Source organism: Halichoeres trimaculatus, unplaced genomic scaffold (genome assembly GCF_033239565.1).
Source record: "Halichoeres trimaculatus isolate MK-OKI-2021-1 unplaced genomic scaffold, fHalTri1.1 fHalTri1_scaffold_9, whole genome shotgun sequence".
NCBI lineage: Eukaryota > Metazoa > Chordata > Actinopteri > Labriformes > Labridae > Halichoeres > Halichoeres trimaculatus.
In genome coordinates this window covers 14,007,854-14,025,692 of record NW_027437188.1, presented here as the reverse complement: position 1 = coordinate 14,025,692, position 17,839 = coordinate 14,007,854, and the positions used below count along the sequence as shown (strand labels likewise).

Sequence of the window (17,839 nt, the reverse complement as noted above, 5' to 3'; positions counted from 1 at the left end):
TATATTTGATTTTAACATTGGACAAAAAAAAAAAAAAAAAGAAATCACAGTTATTACAGCCTCGGAGGTCAGGGGATGATAAACCAGGTTGAAAGAGTGCCCGCCCGTATGTGATGCTCCGTGAAAAACAGAAAACACACCCATGAACAAACAGGGATGATCTGATTGGACAATACTAGTCGGCCTTCTATTGGTTGATTCACAAAAAATTTCGAGCGCAGACAGAGATCTGTGAGCAGAAAATCCCTCAGCTCGAGAGGAAGAACCGGAGTGTGAGCGCAGGAAATCTGCGCGAGCAGCATTATATCCGAGCGCAAGGACACAGTTTGAGCACGCGCAGCATTATAACCGAGCACGAGGAGACAGTTTGAGCACGCGCAGAGCAAATTTGAGCGCAAGAGCAGAGTTTTGAGAGACAATATCACAAAATCTGGGCGTGAAATCAATAAAATACTGCTCTCAAATCAATTAAAAATGCTCTTGATTAAAGATAGGATATTCATTCCATATAAAAGACTGAGGTTATGATGTGAAGATAAACAAGACGCTGAACTTCTATCACCAGCAAGATGTTTGAATATTAAAGATGATATGAATTTAAATTGGCGAGATTTTTGGAAATCATGTGCACGTGCATAAATGAAGAGATGTTGAGCTAAATCTGGGAGCAGTCTACTTTTTTGCCAGGTAATCCATTAATTCTTTATTTTCTTTTGTCAATACATTCTTTTGATAATCCATTTTGAAGTTTCTTGTGTCTTATTCCACCAGTATAATTTACCTCAGCTGAGTTCAGATCTTGCTTTCATATTTAATTCGGTGGTAAAACTATGCTAAATATAAATGATAATGGAGTCTCCCTGAGTTCTGGGGTCTTACGAAGTCCACAGTGAGGTCCTGCTCTGGCTCCAGCAGGAGTATGCTGAGGTCAATGGCCTTGACGGAGCACAGAGAGCCTGGCTGAGCCTTGAGATGGAGCTTGGTCTGCTGTGCGGGGAGCATCTGGGGGTGAGGGAACTTCAGGGACACCTGCAAGAGATGTACAGGTCAGCTCGGATTCCAGTCTCTGGGTTATGAATTGATCCCCTGGGTCAGCGAGGTGTTACCTTGTTTCTGAAGCAGAGCTGAATAGGGTAGTTCATGCTATCAGCCACCATCTCTCCACTTAGCAGCAAGGTGTAAATGACCACCTGGGCGACTGGTGCCAGGTTTATGACACGTCCAATCTTTATCAATGTCTCCCCTTTATTGATTGACACACAAAACAGAAAATAGGCAAAGATTTAACATATTTAAAACCATTGATATTCAGTTTTACCTCAAAGACTAAACGTTGGCACTTCTGTTTGTTTAGGCATAACTCATCTTAAATGGATAGACAGTTAGCTTAACAAACCAAAACCAAAGCACGAGTTTCAGGGTAAGTTAATCAATTTGGAAAAATCTTAGTCCTTTGCTTTGATGTAAAGATTGACTTTTTTAAATGCCTGCCTCAAGTGGTCACTCTATGAACTGCAGTTTCTCACACTTCCATGTTGGTTTCATGTTTTGAGAGTGCTCAGACGCACGTGCTCTTTGGCCTGTGGTGCACTGATCAGATCACTTGGTCTATTCATGCTTAAAGATGCTATGAGGAGGATCTGCTTTAATTGGACTGCCTCACTACCTGGCCCTGAGTTTCACGTACACTGTCATGAAGATGTGACTTTTAACAACATGTGTGTTTGTTTTGGAATTAAATGGAGATGGGATTGAAAAAATTGTCTTTGTTCAAGACAACTTTTTACCAGATACAACACACAGACTTAAGGTATTTATCAGTATAGTTATGTAATGCTGTTGTTTGAAATGTGACAACAAGCAAACGTAAATTTGAACCATTGCTTGGTAGCCTTCATTTTCTTAATAGACTTTCATATTTGAACAGACCACTGCAGAATAACTGCTGCATGTAGGTTGAAATGAACATTATCACAGACAGCTTAGCTCCTGTGTTAGCCTTTAGCTTTGGCTGTATCATGTTTAGCTTTTTTCTGCTCTTCTGTCTTTTTTTCTGTCTGACAGTTAGACTCCAGTGTCCACCATCAATACAAAACTATTTAGGGAAAAAACACAGATCTCTCTTTTCACGACTAATCATCGTCAGCCGGTGTGGTGTTGTCATAGAGACTTAAATCAAGCATGTTCTGCTCGATCCGATCAGGAAGCTACAAAGAAGCATTTCTAAATAGCCTATATTGGTGCTGATAATCCCGTTTTAAAGTGTGGATTACGATCAGGCATATATTCAGAAAGGACACCTTTGTAGGATCACTTAGAAACTCCTCACAGTCCCTTTAAGTAACCAACATGTTGGAGTTTTTAAAACGTTTTGCATCTTAGATTGATGCAGTTGTGAGATTATTTTATTCCTTTCAAGATACTCTTCCATTTGGCTTTTCTGCTTTTAAAAAATGCAGAAAGTGGGTAGAACAGCTGTGTTCTGTGAGGCAGGGAACTCTGGATGGTGAGTGATGTGGACAGAAACCATATGTTGATTCAGATGGATCCTGAAATCCCCCTCTCTGGGTTCATGTGCTCACAGTTTTAACATCTGCGTCACCAGGTAACCTGGGCTTTCCCAGCTCTCCAGTTAGCACTGAAGTGTCTCCTCCAGCCCATTGAGTCTCATTCCTCCTCTGTAAACTCCAATTACTGGATGTTTCTTCTCAATCCAGAATTATTCGTTTTTATTTTGTCACTTTTCTAAGCCAGCAGACCCGAGCAACTGCATTTATTCTTGTTCTTCTTATCGCATATGCATTTCTTTCATTTATATCTTGATGTATAATCTGTTACCAAACAATAATGGTTGAATTGAATTTAACTGAATTTTTCTATCGGTATTAAAGGTTTTCATGAAAATTTCTTACCAACTCCATCTACGACAGACGCCTCAAAGCCTTCATGCTTCTTAAATTCCCCTTTGGACATCACCTAAAAATAAATTTATCACTGCAGGGCGTGTTAAAAAGTGTTTTTCAGACAGAGCGGTTTAGTAATCTGATTAGTTCTTTAACATTCAGCACCATTGACAAGTAAAAGCTGAAAAAGTGCCAAATATACAATCTGATAGCCACTGGATATGTGTGTATAAAGAATCATCAGCACATTGTTTCTGTGAATCATACCAGAATGAAGAACTTGATGTAGTCCTGTCCCTGCAGTAACTCATCTTTATTGATGATGTACTTTGCTCGCAAAGTCGCGTCTCCGTCACAGGAAAGATCGCCATCCACTGGCAGGAGCTTTACAAAGCTGTTGCTCTTGGAATAAAACCGTAAGACGGTGTGGTAGGCTGAAATGTATCTTGGCCTGATGGAGTAGTCTAGCTTTGTGAAAGTTTCCTTTGGCTCTTTGGGCTTAGCCTGTAGATACAAGTCACATTTTATCCCAAAAAGCAAAATTTGTACGGATATAATTTTGATGTAGGTCTGAACTCTCCATAGTTATAAAGTGTTTAAACGGGATGAATATCAAGATCCTCAGACACACAGAAAGATTTTTAACAAGCTCTCACAAACCGTCAGAGTCACCGTATCCTCCAAACGTGTAGTGTCAAGGGAGAATTCAGCCATGCCATTTGAGTCTGTAGTGACCGTAATTTCTTGAGGAGAAAGAAACACTTCTTCATTGGCGACAGGTTTGTCGCCTGGGCCAGTTAGTTTGACCTGTTAACAACCCAGAAAGCAAAAAGCTGATCCACTGCAGAGATAAGACTGAGAGGATGGATTAGAAAAAACAAGACAACGATAAAGTGTCATGATTTAAACTGGAAAACTAGGTAATTTGTTTAATCATAAAGTCACTAATCTGTGAGACTAAACTGGCAAATTTGGGAGAAGATTTTTAATTTATGGGTTTATAAATACCAAACGGAGGAAAAAAGATGCAGATATGTAAGTGAAAGATGAAATCCATTAATTCAAGACACAACCCTTAATTTACCCACCTTACCATCCTCTACTAAACACACGTGAAATGGCCACATGACGTGACACTGCTTACCTTCACAGGAAACGGCAGTCCAGGTTTGTAATTTGGAGGTACATCCACAAAAGTGGCCTTTCTGATAACATTCTCAATATCAATCTTCCTGCTCCCAGTCACAATGGATCCTGCATGGTTTCAAACAGATGAGGTCAAAGACGTGTTGCTGATGACATAATTGAAGATGCTACCTCGGTCATCATGGTCATATTCAATATGAATGCCATGTATAATACATAATGCTTGACCATGTAGGGTGATCAGAGGTCTACAGTCAGTTAAAATACCTTTGATATGACTATAAAACAAAAGAGTGACGTGTCAGACCCCCAATATTAGCCGTCTCAAATTAAGGGTGTTACTACTGCTTCCTGCAGCCTGCTGTGAGAGAAGGGCTTTAAAAACAAAAGGTGTTAAAAGGCTTCGTCTCCTTAAATGCCTCAAAACTGCCTCTAGGCTTTGCAAGAGAGCACCAAACATGGGACATTGAAAGGTGAAAGAAAGTTTTATTCCCTGAGGAGGAAAATTGATAAGCAGACCCCACTCAAGATGTTTTTTACTTTGCACAGTGGAGGGGGTGCCATCATGATCTAGGCTGCTTTTCCTTCAGTGGAACAATTGAGCTGCAGGTTGTGCAGGGGCATCAAACGTGGACTGGCTATGTGGAGGTGTTGTAGGGGGCTTCATTCAGGCGGCGTGGCATGGGGATGTTTTTTGAGGAAGCCAAGTGAGACAAAGCCTCTAATCTGTATGTTTTTTTGGGAGTGTAGTACATAAAAGACTGTGTTGAAGCTTGTAGCCTATATTGCGATTTCATGTGATGGAATGACCTGTCAGGAGGGCCCAGAGAGCGCTCATTTTACTTACACACCCTTGTTTTGTGACGGACACTTTGAACGCCCTTTTACTTTCCCACCCTCAGTCACTTATTCACACACGTACATTGTCGTCTTGACTTAGCTTAAACATCATATTAATTTATTGAACCGCCCACTCAAATGCACAACCGGCCACTTCATGCACACTGCTAATGTGCTAATCTCCATGATTTCAATCAGTGGCTTGATGATGACAATACTGGGATTTGATTGGTTTGAGGCCAAAGACGGGGTGGCTTCCCTTGACACAGTCTTAACAAATCATAGGTGAGCAGTGTCATAACGGCAGCCTCATCTGATTGGTTAATCATTCTTGTCTTTTTTCACCAAGGGACGGCAACTGAGCTTGGCATCCTTGCAGACAACAGTATGCGGTATCGTATTTTCTAGTGCTGCACGATTTGGGGAAAAGGTACGATTAGGTGGACAATATTGCGATTGCGATTGTGCTTGCGATTTAATAAAAAAAGTTGTGTCATGATGAGTCTACAGACTTGCTTGGTTATCATGGAGAAAAATCTGAATTGCATGTGCTGACATTGCGATTGCGATTACGATAATCGTGCAGCCCTAGTATTTTCACACACATTTTCACACATTACACATAATAAAATGCTGAATAAGTAGAAGAGAGAAACAAAGAATGGATGACAGTGACGAAACACAGAAGAATTATTGAAACTGTTAGAAAGGAGGATTTTCATTAAATCACAACTACAGCCTGAAAAAAGAGAGGAAGCATGGCTTCCCTTGGCCTCTGGCAAAAAACGCCACTGCTTCCTTCATGACTGAGGGCCCAGGTCTGTGTAGTAATGCTTGGGTTTATCAACAGGACAACAGTGCAGTTCACACACTTCTTCCAGAGGAATAACCTCACTCTTTTGGATCATTCTGTGTGATACCCTGATCTAAATCAATCTGAGGGTCATCAGGGGATGGTTAGTAAGGAAAGTACAAAATTAACATCAGTTTCAGACACTGGATGCCCCCACTTGAAGCTGGGTCCTGGGAACACTCTCATCAGGCATGTTCAAACAATTTTTTGAAGTGATTTACAAGAATGGTAAAGTTCCTCGTTACTAATTTCTTTCTTTCTTTTTTGTTTTTACTTTTATTTCTACAATGGGGGAATTTGATTTTTTGAGATATAAGCTTAAACGTTTGATCTGCTAATGACTGGTCTATTTCACTTAAATTGTTGTCTTCAATAAAATTCTTACTCAAAGATATATGTAAATGAGTTTTTATTTGGAATCAAAAAATAAGACGACCCCTCTCCAACATGGTGTCACATCTGAAGCTTTTGACAGCATCTATGCATAAAGAACTATGGTTTGGGGGACTAAATGAAAACTGTTCAGTTATTAGTGGACCTACCTGTGCCTGACTCCATCATCTCAGCTGTCACTTCAAAGTACTGGAGCGACATATGGTTGGTGAAGAAAAACTCTGCCATGGTCACGTTTTGTGAAGCACAACCGCTTTTATCTGTCTGGAAGATTTTCACAGTCATATTCAAGGTTAAAAATCAGATGGGTTGAAAAAAAAAATTAAGGGACAGTTTACTCGTTTTGAATACTTACTGTCAGTTGAAAAGTCCCACAATCAGACACTCCGTTAGGAATGGGAATCCACCAATAACGAGAGCCTTTTCTGCAGAAAACCGCCTTCACTGAACCGCTAACTGGTTTCCCGTAGGTGTACCTGAAGGACACATGAGAGAGGCCAATTGAGGAATGATTTTGTTCATTTTTACCTTGATACATAGAAACAGAACATCCATCAAAATACACGAGTCAAATAAAAAAAAAAAATCCTTATTTTTTAATAGAAGCTACAGTTTGTGTTGATGGCCTATCACTCAGACTTTATGTGGTGTCACAGACTGGTGGAGAAAATGTTGATACCGCTGACTGCTTCAGCTGAAAAATAACAACCATCAGTAAATCCTTCAACATCTAACTCACTGCAATAGATCTTCTTTTTTCCTCTCTTCTTTTGGTTTGGTTTGGTGAAAGATCTTAAAGGTTTAATTAAAGGTGCATTACTCCCACTTATTGGGCTGGAGTGTGGAACAAACACCAAGAATAAGAACAGGGGGACAGGACACTATTAAGTGCTCTAATGTCTCTACTCGTGGACAGAAGGGACAGCTCTCACTAGTGCTTGGGTTCAGGTGAGCTATGTATCTGTTCGTAGCTAAAGCTCCATGTATAATCATCCACTGGATGGCAGCCATATGTTTCTCTACAGGAGCCGTCAGCTACCTCTAGGGGGAAGAGTCTGAGCCAAAACCATGGACCATTTGGTATGGAATTAATTTCCTGTCTTGCATTTTTAATTGATTTGAGAGCAAAATATTATTGATTTCATGCTCAGATTTCATAATACTGTCTCTCAAAACTCTGCTCTTGCGCTCAAATTTGCTCTGCGCATGCTCAAAATGTGTCCTTACGCTCGGTTATAATGCTGCTTGCGCAGATTTCCTTCGCTGACACTCGGGTTCTCCCTCTTGCACTGAGGGAATTTCTTAATGTTGAAAGAAATTAAGTACAGAGAAAAGGATGACGGAACAAGAGAAAGAAAAGACTAATGGGAGACGCAAAAAATTAAAGTTAGAATGTAAGAGAGAAGGAACTAAAGAAAATACTAATAAAAGAAAGAAAGAAAGAAAAAAAGAAAGAAAGAAAACCTATCTATCTCCTTATCCCTGGGGATCAAGAAACACTAAAATGGCGTTGTGAAATTTGGAAACACAGTTCACAGTGTCAACAGTTTCACAAACACCTGTTGGACATTTTTGGTTACTCACTTTCCGCACACTTTGAAGATGATCTCCTTGTTGAAGATGGTGACTGCACTGGGGGCTTGGACGGTAACCTCAAATTTTGGCAAAACTGAGGGGAAGAAAACAGGGATCAGAAAATGTGCTGCTGGAATAGAAACAATCACACCACACCATCAGTTTGTCCCCATCAGTCTTTTTTACCAAATTTCTTGACTTGGAAGCTCTGGGATATTTTTTCTTTTTTGTCTGTGATGGCAGCGATCGTGTAGGTTCCTGTCACAGCCCCAGGATCTGTGGGATGGGACAGGTCAAGGATCCCCCGATCACAGGGCAAATCTACCCACTGAGCGATGCGGTTTGAGTTGGCATCCTGAATAAAGACAAAACGGTGCAGAAGGTTGTCATCAAAGGTGAAAGATTTGAAGAAAGGCAGAAATATAAACCAACACAAGGCTAAAGCTGCCCCGTCCCCTCTCCTGTTGGTGATCTTACCACCAGCTCCACCAGTTTGAACTGAAAAAGAGAAGGAAACAAAGAATTACAATTGAAGTATCATAAATACACAGACGATTGACTCTAATATTGAAGCTCTAGCTGAAAAGATAGAGTTCTTATCTTTGCAAAGACAGGAAGTATCTTTTGGATTACAAAAAGAAAGACCATAAAACTGGAAGTTTTACTCTTTAACAGTTAATCCAAGAGATGAGATCATTTTAATCCTTCAGACCTACAAACATCCAATCTGTAAATCAAGTCTTTAAAACCCACATTTTATGTAACTCCAAAAGATTCGTAACTAAATAAATAAAACAGCATTTTGAAATAAGTACCATTTTGATAAATAACTGACAAATATGTAATATGGTCATTAAATTGAAAACTAATGCAATGTTATAATCAAATATGTTTTTTTATTCTTTAATATCAAATTATTATAATTAAATATTTCATAATGATCATTTTAACAATTTCATACATTTTGATGATGACTTTCTGTTCATTTCCCAAGCTTTTTTAATATCTATCTATCTATCTATCTATCTATCTATCTATCTATCTATCTATCTATCTATCTATCTATCTATCTATCTATCTATCTATCTATCTATTTATATATATATATATATAAAAATTTTTTTTTTACAAAGTCCATTTTTTCATTATTTTCTTTCCACAATGGCCTTTTTATTTTATAATGTCGTTTTTCAGCATCATGGCTTGGTCTGTCAATCAAAGCCAGAGGGCGGGACCTCTGCTTGATCCTTTAAGATCGATTTGTTTGAGAGAGGTCTAGCTGCAGACCTACACTCACAGCTGCTTGAGGAGCAACTCTGAAACTGACTTCTCTCCTGCAGCCATTCTGTCCCATGCGTGTCAAACACTCTTTCTTTTCTGCTTTTCAGTCTTCTCAGTATTAGTAAGTGTCAAGTCTCCACATTTGAATTGATACTGCGAGTGCTGCTGCAGCGTCTGTGTGATGAATCAGCCAATCACTTGAATGGCTTCGCCTTATGTGCTTTGATCGACAGACCCAGTCATTATGCTTAAAAACATTATGAAATAAAAAAGGCCATTGTGGAAAAGAACATTGTGAAATAAAAATGGATTGTGTAAAAAAGTTATTATTATTATTATTATTATTATTATTATTATTATTATTATTATTATTATTATTATTATTATTATTATTATCTTTTATTATTATTATTTTATAAAGGCTTGGAAAATGAAAAAAAGTCCTTATTTTAAAAAATTATGAAATTGTTAAAATTAAAATTATGAAATATCTAATATAATTAGTCAATATTAAAGAATAAAAACATATTTAATTGTAACATTGTCTCATTTCACAATTTATTGACCATATTACATATTTTTCAGTTATTTATCAAAATGGTATTTATTTCAAAATTTATTTATTTAATTATAAATCTTTTGGGGTTTCCATAACATTTCACCTGCAATAACAACACGATACTTAATGTATACAGCAGATGTTTTTGAAATGATAAGAGTTACAGTACAGTTAGAATAGTGAAATATTTTCATAAACTGTTGAAAATTGTATTTTTAAAAACAGACAAAAATTTGACACTTTATGTATAAGATATGTTTTAGCACATCAAACTTTAACATGTTGTTTCAGTGTTCACTTCTTTAAAATGATGAAGTAGGCTATTTAATATTTTCCGGCATGGTCCCCTCTGTATGTGATTTGTTTTAGGTTATTGTTTACTGCATGTTTTAACCTCTTATCCCAAACGGAGAGGATCTTCAGTCTGTATAAATTCAGATGTTTGGGTCAGACGCAGTGTGTGCTCAATGAACTCCATTCAGTGTTTATCACATTACTCCACACAGCGTTCCACACCTACACTGTCTTCAAAAATCAGCTAACAGCTCCACTTTCACCTCCCACGCTCTGCACCAAAATAGACCCCACTCCTCAGATCCACTGACTGCTCGGTACAAACCACACCAGACCACAAAGTCAGAGGATTTACCAAGATATAACTCACCTTTCGGGATACAGGGAGGAAATCTGTGTTCAGGGACACGATCCGGAACAAAACTTTAAAAAGGGAAGACGAAAAACACAAAAAAAGAAGTCAATTTATTCTCTAAATGTAGCACACATGCAGGCACAAACACTCCCACTGAGAGCCAGCAGGTGGAATAAAAGAGGAAACTTATTTGGTGGATCACCTGCATGGCAATGAGGCCACAGCTAATAACTAGTTTCATCATCAAGCTGCCTATACTACAATTAGTTATCGTATCAGACATAATATGAGCCGTAATTACCAAACAAGTCCAGAAAAATGTCTTATTCCAAGAACAGACAAATATGACACCTGAGTTGTTTTTAAAGAGTTAAGATTTCATCAATGGGTTAAAAATTAAGTACATACTAAGTTACTTGTATCTGCAGTTTTTCAACCTCCAGACAAGCAATTCAGGCGTCATTTTTGTCTTTCAGTATTTCAGTAATTAAGTCATTTTTCTGGACTTGCATATAAATGTGGCTTATATTAAGTCCTTTATGATTAAAAATAAGACAAAATCACTTGTTTGAATTTCAAATTTTGCAGTGTGACTCTTTTCCCTGACATTTTTATTATTATTATTATTATTATTATTTTTACATCTTTTTTATTTAATGTGTTTTAGATGAACCCTTCCCTGCTGCAGTTGTAGGCATAAACATTGCAGTGCAGAAATTCTGAGGCATGTTGCTGATAGTCCTATTTTTATTTGTGCATAATGATGCACTTTGAGAAAGCAATAATGATAACCATAAGTAAGTGCATTGGTTTGGGTTTCAGGCTGTTTTTCTTTATCATAATCAGATCCACAGAGTCACTACCGAGACTGTTTGAGGAACCAGCTTTCTCCGAGTGCTGAATCTCCACATTCTTCCAACAGTTGTCAAATATCAGCTCAGCAGTTTTCAGATATTATAATTTTCCCAGAATAATGCTGGAGCAGCAGAATTATTAATCAGGCAGAGCTGTATGAAGAGTGTCTGCAGCATTTGCCACACAGCAGGAGGAACATTTAGAGCCGCGGTCTGAATTCTATTCTCTACTACTTTTAAGACTCACCCGTCTGTCCAGGTTTGTAGATGGGTTTATCAGTCCTGACCAAGAAAATATAAACAGGAGGAACAATCAGGACTTTGGTTGTCTTGGTGATTGACCCTCGGTCACCCTCAATCTCGACACTGATGTTTGCCACTGTTCTGGTTTTCACTTTAGGAACCTGAAAGAACCAGAAAACACATTTCTGTCAGGAGGGAAACATCACTTAAGACATGGAGAGTTTACCTTACTGTGATATTAGTTTTATTTGAAAGAAAGAAAGAAAGAAACAAACTGAAGAGCTCTTTGTGCAACCTATCTGTTATAATCGTAGTATTTGCCTTTTTAAAATGAACACAATCAGGTCTGTGGGCTTAAGATGGGTTGGCGGGTGGGTCTCCTTTCTCTTCTCTCAGTTAATGTACATTTTTAAAGAGATCTGTTGCCACAAATGTGTGGTTTTCAACTGCATTAAAAATAATTTAAAGCAAACATTTATAGTTTTACATTAACCTTTTTTTTCATTCCTATTCCTATTTCCTATTTTTCAAAACATTCGAAAGATCCAGTTTAAGACTTTTGGTGCGAGATAGAAAGTGTTATGTCAAATGTTACAGACACTCTTTACTGGGATAGGTGGGTTTACTAGGATGTTTCTGTGATATGTTATACTTCTTTTTGTTGTTGCTGTTGTTGTCGTTGTTGTGACACACACATTAAATGGGATGAACTCTTGGTTAATCTTTTTAAGTCTACTTAGCTATTAATGCGGAATAAATGAATTAAACTACCATAAAGAGGGTGGCCTAAATCTTGCACACTGGAAATCAAAAACAAAAGTAGAGGATCCAAAAAGGATCTTCGTCTCACCCCTTCCTCTTGGCCCTCTGTTTTAAGGGGCCTTCTCTTAAAAACAAGACGCCACTCAATTCCTGCTACGTCATCTCCCCGAGTCACAGGCTGGTTGTTTTTGAGCAACTGTTTATTAATTTCCAAACCAAACACATTTTTACCAAATTATAATACACTAATATCAGATTAGGCTTACAAATTCACAGCAAACAGACTTCACTACGATGAAGTGCACGAGTGGTGAGATAGCTAAGCTATGAAAAGCAAACATTAAGCTAAAGTTACAGCATTCAGAAGCTATATTATGTAGCTTGGCTTATGTAGCTCATGTAGTCCAATGCTCAAAAATATTCCCCTCTGGTGCAAAAATACGAATAATGCCGTAATATATTAGTCGAAGGTTAACTAAGATTTTTAAAGCATTCAAAGGTGCTGGCTGAACCTTGATTTTCATCTACCACAAAGAGTAGCCAGGTTTGCAGACTGTACTCAGTACTTCCCAGCGATCAGGACTATGATAACAAGAGGGGTGTTTTTTTTGCAGTTTGTATGTAAAAGTGAGTTTACACTTATTGTGACAGGCATATTCTATCTGGTATATTCTAGGGTTATTCTCATTATTGTTGAAGTTCTCAAACTAACTAGTTTTTACAATTTACAACTCTGCTACGCACAGCCTCAGCACGTGGGGGTTATGGAACCTTGTTGGGGCGCACTTCGACAGTGCTCAGGAAATTATGCTGACACCTCCCCAGCTAACAGCCAAATTCCAAACTTGGCCCATGAACTTGACCTTGATCCAGCGACCCGCCCCTTGCAAAGCCAAGTCCTGATGGACTGAGCTACTGCAGCTGTTTTGTCCGTACAAGGGCATAGCTGACGTAACAGACAGGCAGGTGCCCTGTAGCTGGCTGTGAAGAGACTGAGGGCCTGTTTCCACCAAGTGGTTCAGTTTGGTTCGTCTAGGCATGATTCGCATTTTATGGCATTTCCACTGTCTAATCTTGGGACGAATCCCCAAATAAACAAAACAAGCTGTCACACTTTTGAGGATCCTTCCGTAGACCCCAGAAGGTGAAGCTACAATACTGCAGTTGGTGATTGGTCAAAAGAATCGTCACTTGCCGTGCGGTGGAGGCTGTGTTCTTGGCAGCACACAACCTTCTCTGAAACAAAACTTGATTGTGCTTTGTAATAAAGAGCTACATACCAATCACAAAGAAGGCAAATTGATGGATGTCTCCCATATATGTTTATTGTGTATTGTTTTTCTTTGTAATTGGATTTATGCTTCGCTATGGCGTCACTCTATTATTTAATTTAGCATTGTTATCGTAAGCTTTAACTCACACCAGGCCAAAGATGCTTCAATAATCTAACCAAGTGCACACAAACTGAGTCAGACCTTGAAGTCAAAGCAGCGGGTCAGTTTGGATGTGATCCCCTCCTCCATGATTAAAGTTTTTCTTTTTCGTTTTGGCATCTCAATCGTGACCCTCAGACAGATGGGGCAGGGGAGCTCTATGGGGAGGTGTATCTGTGCACACACGGTCTCCACGCATCCTCCTGTCAGCTGGGAGCTCACCGTCACTGCATAAAGGCTGCAAGATGAAAGCATGCACAAAATAGAAGAGCTGATTAAAAATCTTTGCTGAGACAGGAGTGCAAAGGTTCCAAAACATCCTCACAATATAAGAAGGAGAAGCCTGAAGAAGCCCTGCATAGTCAAACATTGAGTTGCATTTTTTAAAGCACATGCATAGTTTTTGTTTGCAGTTGCAGTTTTTAATTTCAAGATTCACTTTTTTACCCATGCAATTACCACTTCATGAGAAAAGGAGCTCAAGTTATACTTCAGAGACAAAGTTACACAGTTACTGATATGTCTGTGAACTCTACTTTAATGTACAAATGAGATATTGTGCTCGACAGGAGGTAGGAGACATACAATTGTTTGCGCATGCTTCCAGACTGGAAACACTTGCGCATGCATTTTGTGTTCTTCAGGTATGAATGACAGCATGTGGCAGTTCGTTGGCTGCCTCTTGATCTACTTACGTGTTGTTGATGTTAGCTGATGTGAGAGTCGACAGCAGCACAACAGTGAAGATGGCACCGATCATTTGGAGTACAGGTGCCATGTCTGCAGAGGCAAAGAGGAGAGGTTGAGCAAAGCCGACTGCACCGGAGGAGGATGCACTTCCAGCCTGCAGCAGGTCAGACTCGGGGAGATGGGTGCCGAGGGCACAAAGGTGCTCTTAAGGCAGGTGCTGTGGCGCATGGGTTGCTCTTTATATCCCAAACCTCTGCAACCTCCACCCTCTGAAGTTTGTTTGCCTTCACAGCCTCCTCCCTTTTACCTATGAAGTTACACTTGTCATAATGACACAGCCTGCCTGCTCTGATGGGGCGGATGGTATTAGGATGGGAGGAGGGAAGAACATGAGTCTTTTTTAGGTTTCAGATATGAAGAGCAAAATTAAGGTCATTGAGCAAAGATGATTACAACATGATGTTTAAAATTCAAGACATCAGGATCTATTCAGGGTCTCAAGAGGCTTCCAGTCAAGGACATGTCCAGGCTTTTAGGAGCACTGGCTTAAAGTAGTGTCCACATAGAAAAAAGTATCATAATTTATGTCTCCATAGCATTTCTATTTCAACAGATGACATTAAGTATCACAAGGTTTAGGTTAATAAATGTCGTTTTCAACTTTATATGAAAACATCAGAAAGTCTTCAAACCTGATCTACCGAAAATCCCAAATAAGACTCATTTAGTTCAAAGCTACAATTCAACACTAAGTTTAACAAAACAAAATAAAACAAACAAACAAAAAAGGACGCATATATTAATGAATATTAAGGAGTGTGGGAGCTAACTTTTACTTATTAGTGGACAAATGCAACTTTTTTTTTTTTAAAGATGTGCAGAGTAATTTTCAAAAAATTAAAGCACCAACAAAACAAAAAATGCATAACACTGCAAGGAAAGCTGTTCAAAAACTGTTTCATAGCAGCCCTAATGACTGATTCTAATTACAGTCCTGTGGCTGACCGTGCAACCAGCCAATCACAATTCAAGACTTTAGGGAGAGGTGATGGTTGGCCAATCAGATTTTAAAAGTGTCCCCTGAAATATTTCATTGCAGTAAAGATTAAATAGTTTTTTTTTTTTGTGTGTGTGTTTGTTTTTGTTTTTTTTGTGGCTAGTTTTAGAGCCAGAATCTTTGACTGTCAACTGCATGGTTGTGTAGTGGTTAGTGTTGTTGACTCACTGCATGAAGGTTTGGGTTTGATTTCAGTGGGCAGTTTGCATGTTACGTGCGGCTTCCTCGCACAGTCCAAAAATCATGATCACTGGGTTGATCATTCACTCTAAAGTTTCTTGAAGGCTAGAGTGTGTGCAAAATGTGTCTGTCTCCACATGCCTTATGATTGGCTTGTGACTTTGCACTTAATGATGACTGGGATAGACTCCAGCCCCCCCCCATTACCATGAAAGGGAGAAGTGATTAAGATAATGGATGGATAGATAGATCGATGGATGGATGGCTTCAGAAACGATGGATGCTGGTTCTAGAGCCTTACTTTTGATGCGCTGATTGGTATTGATGGTGGAAGTCTGACTCTTCCGAAAAGAAGCAGGTTTAGGTCAGAAAAGGAAGCTTACATGTGCAGAACACTGAATTATGAAGCAATTTATGTGGTTTGTCAAACAGGTCTGACCTTTCTTGGATAGGAACAAAAAATATGCTCTTAAAGCAGCACACTCAGGATCAAGTGCTGGCAGGATTAGCTCACAGATAAATGCATCTTCTTGAAAATGTAACAGTGCATGATTGACAACTTTATAATAACATGACGCATGCAGTGTGCTCATTGGTGGCTTATGATTAATCTCCAGGAAGTATTTTACCTCTAATGAAAACAGATTTTGTTCCATAACTGATCTTGACCTGTTTTACTTTATTCTTCAGTGTCTTTGTCGAGGCCTTCAGAGAGTCTGATTTATTGAATCTCTCTTTGTGCTCCAGAGTGTCACCGCAGGATCAGTCATGGGACACTTCAACAGGACCTGGGTGTTCACACGGATGTTCTCCTCCAGTAGGAAACTCGCTGCCAGATCTCACCTCAGAGAGTGTTTACTCCCGCAAAGGGTTCATCTGTAAATAGATTAATTATCTCTTCTTTCACTTACGCAATGTTTGATTGAACCCACAAAAGCAAATGCCAAACTGAGCACTTGGATGACTCCTCTACATGTGATTGCACTTATAAAAACAGATTTATTGCTGAAGCATTCACCTGCCCTCACAAAAGGTCTTTGTTTACAGGATAAATGGGTCACATATGATTATATGAAAAAAAATGCACCCTGAACTGGTGTAACTGGTAAAACACAATTCAGCTATTGATTCCCAGAGCCCTGTTTAAGTCTCTAAAACAAGTGTTTGGCACAGGGCGTTACTCTGCCATATACTTCTGTCCCTTTAAGAACCAGGCATGCAGACAGATTTCAGCAGTCACAGGTCACTGTGTGAGTTATATTGTGGTATGTTTTGGTATTTTATCCACTGTAATGAGTCTTTTGCATAGCATGCTTCATCAGGGACTTCATGAATTCACAAATATGTACAGCAGAGCAGCATAACTTCATTAATTATTTAAAACTCATCCTGTGCACTGTACATCAAAAGCAGTAAAGCTATTTACTAATTTAACCATACATTTGCTGCAGGATCACATGCTTGTGCTTTGTTTTAAATAAACTCTGGATGGTTTAGTCTATAAGTAACACTCAGTACATGCATTATGTTAAAGAGGGGGCGACATGCTCTTTTTTTAGACTTTATTCTGTCCCTCAGGTGGCCTGGTTGTATCTTTACATGATTTACAGCTTAAAAAATCCCTTATTTCCCTCTGGTGTTTACAAGCACCTTGTTATTATATGGCCTCTGTTTGAAATAATGTTTCTTTAATGTGCCACAAACCCCCTTTCCTCTGATTGGCCAGCATCCTGGAGGCCTTTCCGGAGTGAAGCTATGTGTAGACCTCAGTGATTGAGGCCCAACCCTTTCAGAAAACAGGACGTGTTTAGGAGATCCTCACGTGATGAACTCATCATTTCAGCAAGTCTGGTGAAGATCCGGTGAAGATCTGGAGCCTCATGTACAAAGAGCGTACACACAAAAATGTGGCGTATGCTCTTTTTTACAGCAATGTTCAGATGTATCAAGAATGAAATGACCGTAGAAATATTTGGTGCCTCACGCCAACTTCATGACGGGCGTACGCACATTTGTATGGCTGTTAGAGGTGATGCTGGGAAACAGTTAACACAACCCATGAGTCTGCAATTACGTTGGTGGATATGAAAGCATGCGAAAAGTGGTGCAAAAAAAAGTGTAAAACGACTGCTTTATCAGATTGAGAGGACACTGTAAATAGTAAAATAAAAAGAGAGCGCTTGTTCAGAGACAGAGAGGATATATATTGGACCATGATGACAACTGGTTCATCAGTCACTTTAGGTTTCCTGAGGGCATTCTACAGCTGGCACTGTGTGCAATGGGTGGCTTCTTGGTGAGTAAATTCATTCGCATGATTGTCTTAATATTAATCCTCATGGTGGGCATTGAGCATGCGCGCTCCAAAATTCTATCCCATTTTCACAGCGTCATAAGTCAATGGTTAAAGTTTGTGACTAG

At 39.1% G+C, this 17,839-nt stretch overlaps 1 protein-coding gene across 1 annotated transcript in view; it reads right to left on the bottom strand.

Moving 5' to 3' along the window:
* The window catches only part of LOC141798214 (alpha-2-macroglobulin-P-like), a 33,496-nt gene extending 19,121 nt beyond the window's left edge, over positions 1-14,375 (bottom strand). The window contains exons 1-15 of the mRNA XM_074680045.1: positions 14,187-14,375; positions 13,534-13,729; positions 11,301-11,457; positions 10,215-10,267; positions 8,188-8,208; positions 7,897-8,065; positions 7,720-7,804; positions 6,491-6,611; positions 6,285-6,399; positions 4,048-4,157; positions 3,564-3,710; positions 3,171-3,407; positions 2,913-2,976; positions 1,107-1,243; positions 880-1,029 (exon numbers count right to left, since the gene is read on the bottom strand). Of these exons, the coding sequence (XP_074536146.1) occupies positions 880-1,029; positions 1,107-1,243; positions 2,913-2,976; positions 3,171-3,407; positions 3,564-3,710; positions 4,048-4,157; positions 6,285-6,399; positions 6,491-6,611; positions 7,720-7,804; positions 7,897-8,065; positions 8,188-8,208; positions 10,215-10,267; positions 11,301-11,457; positions 13,534-13,729; positions 14,187-14,269 (1,845 nt within the window). The 5' untranslated portion in view covers positions 14,270-14,375. The remainder of the gene's footprint in view (positions 1-879; positions 1,030-1,106; positions 1,244-2,912; positions 2,977-3,170; positions 3,408-3,563; positions 3,711-4,047; positions 4,158-6,284; positions 6,400-6,490; positions 6,612-7,719; positions 7,805-7,896; positions 8,066-8,187; positions 8,209-10,214; positions 10,268-11,300; positions 11,458-13,533; positions 13,730-14,186) is intronic.
* Between the last annotated feature and the right edge of the window lie 3,464 nt (positions 14,376-17,839).